The sequence below is a fragment of the Triticum urartu genome, chromosome 6A, assembly GCF_056163025.1.
Source record: "Triticum urartu cultivar PI428250 chromosome 6A, HENAU_Tu73, whole genome shotgun sequence".
In the NCBI taxonomy this organism is placed as follows: Eukaryota; Viridiplantae; Streptophyta; class Magnoliopsida; order Poales; family Poaceae; genus Triticum; species Triticum urartu.
Window position 1 is genome coordinate 493,008,270 of NC_141878.1, and position 4,449 is coordinate 493,012,718.

Consider the following 4,449-nt stretch of genomic DNA (forward strand, 5'->3'; position numbering starts at 1 on the left):
TGAACCCATGATTTACATTCCACCAGAGAGTGTTTCCACGAATCCTAAGCCCCACATATAGAACATGCACCCGAACTGGCCATTTTACCATGCCGACGCACATCATTCGTAGGTAAAGAATGCAAAGCTAGGCGCCACTGGAAGAATCTCAGTTTTTCCGGGACATAAGTGTTCCAAAGTGATTTCCAAGTTTCTCCATCATATGAAGCGTTTGAAGATCGTGTTCTCGCTTCCAGGCTTCCTGCCAATCTTTGTGACGCCACTTGGTGCTTACCATCATGTGATAACCGGAGCAGTGAAACAAAACTCCAGACCGCTCAAAATTCCACGACCAAAAGTCTACAAATATGGTGAGCATCAATTGGAAGGTAAGTAGCCTGCATAACGTCAATTTTCCATGCAACGCTTGTTCCATCAATAAGATCTGACCAAATGTGGGGGATCTGCTGCCAAAGAAACAATTGGTCGCGTGAGTTCTTTCAGTGGCAACCAATTGTGGTTCCAAATCTCAGTGGATAACTCATTACCAATTCTACAAATAAGGTCTTTAACTAAAACATCCCTCCCCTCCAATATAGCTCTCCACACTTGAGAATGGTGAGAACCAACTTGTGCATGCAAGATAAGAGGACGATTGCAAAATTCTCCATGCTTTCCACCCTTGAACTTGTTTTCCATAATCTATCTTATGTACTTTGAAGGCGCCGTTTTTGGATGAGCCGATATCAGAAGGCATCCCCAAATATTTCTCTGTTACTGCCTACTCCCTCTATTCACAAAGATAAGATGTTTTGGATATACTTCAATAAACTAAAACATGTCTATATACATCCGATTCAGAAAAGAAGTTAGAACATCTTATATTTGTGAACGGAGGGAGTAGTAATTAACGATGTTTATGGCTTAGGCTTTATTTAGTAAAATAAAACTAGGCCGAGAGGACCCTTTAGTTCTGAAGAAACATATAGCACCATGAGCCAACAAAGACCAGATATTTCCCTAAAAAAACAAAGACCAGACATGTTTTTGAAATGTCAAAAAAAAAAAACCAGACATGTTTTCAGAATACACGGTGCTCCAAACATGTAGAAAAATATAATAGCATACATACCTGGTGGAGTAATACAGATAGATATCTCAGAATAATAATGTGATTTCGCCAATGATACATAGGAATCAGTTTGAGTTCCACCAGTGGTAAATATGAATCATTTCCAGTTGATCTAGGGCCTCCTAATGACGGAGAATAATAATACGGTGCTGCTAAGCAGCATAATGAAACTGGACAACCAACTTCATCAAGCTCAGAGTGCGGCTTTCGGTGAGCTGATGGTCGTCGCTTCACCAAGAGATAGTCAATCAGACTTGCCCTCCTGTGCACCCACCTCCTGCAGATAGTGCTCCGCGTCCAAAGCAGCCATGCACCCTGTATATATCGGCGAGTTAGTTGTTTGACGCAGAATTATATGCTCAGCAGGAGCCACTAAAGGTCAATTCCCAATAAATGGTGTCATCAGGCACCAGGCAGAGGATTATATTGCAAGAATAAATCTTTCTTGGATAACACATCTAAACCTATTGACATGAGAAAGATGGGTTCAACTTATACAACCAATAGTAACATGTTAAGATGGACCGACCAACATGAGAATCTGGCTAAAACACAAATTCCTAGTTAGACAAGGAAACCCTGTACCAAACAGATGAGTTCCACAGCAAGGGTGCTGGTTTTCTGCCCACCATTGGCCATTGGAAGTGATGCATAGCATTAGTAACATGTGTTTCCAGTGACAAATATGATTACACAAAAACTCAGGTGGCAGATCCAATACTTAGCAAAGGAGCATCTATGATATTTTAAGGAAAAACTTTCTGTATATGGGTATTATTCAGGGCATACATTACCAGTGCTACAAAAGTTTAATTACATCACAAACCTGAGAATCCTAGGCTAACTAACAAATACTTTTGGAACAAAACCTTACTATATTAACACAACAGCGTTAACTTGATTGATTGAGTGCTAATACCGTGAGATGACCATAACATTCTGCAGTCCCTCTCAGGAATTTTAGAGTGAGACACAAGTGTATAGCCTGAAAGGGGATCTTCTAACCTAAATAGAGGGCACACCCTAGTTTGTTACCACAAGTTTTAAGCACCTGAAACTAATTACATGAATAGTTCCCTTGTATCCCCAATGGGGAGCTTCGAAATGGCACGACGGGGAAATTACACCCAGTTCAATAATTCCCTGGTCAGCTATGATTGGAGACTAGTCGGATCATTTGTGATGGACACTGCAGAACCTGCGGAACAGGGCATGCTTTGAGGGGGAACTAATGAAAACCCTATTGAAATGATATTACATGTGCCCTGTCCTAGAATGGGCATGTTTACAATCTGGAGCTGAAGGAGAGACTTTGCTGGCTGGAGCAGCACGCCTGCAGGGGTATGTGCTGAAGCAACGTGAGAAGGATCAGGGGCTAATCAGAATCAAGCCCGACTGCAGTTCAACTGCAACTCCTGAGGGTGTGGCAAGAGCACCCATGTTTTGCAGCCCTGATGGGTGTTGTAATAGATGTTCATGCAGTTTGAACCTTGGTTTGATAAGCCAGGCAGGCGGCAAAACCTGTAAGTTTTCATTCGTCCTGGTACATATTTTCTGCTTTTTTTTCGCTGTTAGACCCATGGTTTATTCTGTTACTGTAAAGTAATGGAGCCCTGCTACCAAGGTTACTCTTATGAAAAAAGGAAACTGATTCCCATTTCCCTTGCTTGTCCCTAATTGTCAGCAGGTTTGGGCACCAATAGTCCAACACATCCCAGAATGTAGCGAACTACTCGTTTCTTTCCAAAGCTCAAACACCACATTCTATTGTCACTATAAAGACTAGTTCAAAGAAGCAATTGATCGCTAAGCATATGAATATATATAGTTACTAATTATAGATTACCATATGCATACAAATTGATCACTAGCAACACTTATACAATCAATTCACATAGTGCTATAGTAATACCTGATCCAGCGGCAGTAATGGCCTGACGATACTTCTTATCCTGCACATCTCCAGCAGCAAAGACCCCCTCCACACTGGTATGTGTAGAGCCCGGCTTGGTGGCCACATACCCATCGGCATGGAGCTCAAGCTGCCCATTGAGAAACTTGGTGGCCGGCTCATGCCCGATGGCGAAGAAGAGCCCGGACACCTTAAGGTCAGAGACCTCACCAGTCACCAAGTTCTTGACCTTGACGCCAGCTAATGGGCCACCGCCTGCGCCGCCGTAGGCCTCGACGACCTCGGAGTCCCAGACAACCTGGATCTTAGGATTGGAGAGCGCCCTGGCCTGCATAATCTTGGAGGCGCGGAAGGTGTTGCGCCGGTGGATGATGTACACTTGGGATCCGTACTTGGTGAGGAAGTTTCCCTCCTCCATGGCAGAGTCGCCGCCGCCGATGACGGCGATGGGCTTGTTCCGGAAGATGGGCGCGGCGCCGTCGCAGACGGCGCAGGCGGAGATGCCGCGGTTCCAGTAGGTTTCGGACCCGGGGAAGTGGAGGCGGCGCGCGACGGCGCCCGTGGCGACGACGACGGTGTCGGCGAGGACGGTGGTGGAGTCGGAGGTGACGCGGAAGGGGCGGGCGGAGAAGTCGACCTCGGTGACGGTCTCGGAGAGGATGTTGGTGCCGAAGCGGGCGGACTGGGCGCGGCAGTTGTCCATGAGGTCGATGCCCATGATGCCGGTGGGGAAGCCCGGGAAGTTCTCGACGTCGGTGGTGGTGGTGAGCTGGCCCCCCGCGGCGATGTCGTTGGCCATCCAGCCCTCGAAGAGCACGGGCTTGAGCTCCGCGCGGGCCGCGTAGATGGCCGCCGTGTGCGCGGCCGGGCCGCTGCCGATGATGCACACGCGCGTGCGGAGCGGCGCCGCGGCGGCGGATCCCTCCATGGCTGCTCGGCTTGGCTGCGAGGGCGGCGGCGGCGGCGGCGGCTGCGGTTCAGGGTTTCGGGGGGATTGAAATGACTACTCGTGTCGTAGGTCAATGAATTTTACTAGTACTCCGTGTGAGCCAGCCGGCCAATCAATGACCGCAGTGAGACGGTTAGACCAGCAATCGTGATAGCCCTCGTTTCGTGACTGATCTGTGAAGAACTGCGTTGCAGTTTCTATGACTTTTTTCTGTTGTTGCAAGAAGCATTTCCTGTGATTCACACTACAGAAATTTTTCCATGGTTCTATATATGCGAGTAGCTGTTCTTAAAATTGCCGTATAGAACAACACATAGTTTGTTTTTGAGAAACGAGTATAAATGCAAATATTTACTTTTTCTTGCGGGAAAACTCCAATCTATTTATCTTCAATCATGGCAACACCAGGAATAAAAATTACATCCAGATCCGTAGACCACCTAGCGACGACTACAAGCACTGAAGCGAGCCGAAGAC

The 4,449-nt window shown here is 46.9% G+C and overlaps 1 protein-coding gene across 1 annotated transcript; it reads right to left on the reverse strand.

Annotated features, from left to right (window-relative positions):
- Positions 1–1,086: 1,086 nt before the first annotated feature.
- On the reverse strand, positions 1,087–4,044 carry LOC125514346 (thioredoxin reductase NTRB). Its single transcript, XM_048679654.2, has 2 exons — positions 3,024–4,044; positions 1,087–1,426 (listed from the first exon to the last, which is right to left on the reverse strand). The coding sequence occupies exons 1-2, from the start codon at positions 3,949–3,951 to the stop codon at positions 1,356–1,358; spliced, it is 999 nt and encodes a 332-aa protein (XP_048535611.1). The 5' UTR covers positions 3,952–4,044; the 3' UTR covers positions 1,087–1,355.
- Between the last annotated feature and the right edge of the window lie 405 nt (positions 4,045–4,449).

Excerpts from the sequence above, each read along its gene's own strand:
- LOC125514346 (XM_048679654.2), bottom strand. The coding sequence starts at position 3,951 with ATGGAGGGATCCGCCGCCGCGGCGCCGCTCCGCACGCGCGTGTGCATC. Across the intron at positions 1,427-3,023 it reads CATTACTGCCGCTGGATCAG|GGTGCATGGCTGCTTTGGAC; the intron begins GTATTACTATAG and ends CGATATATACAG.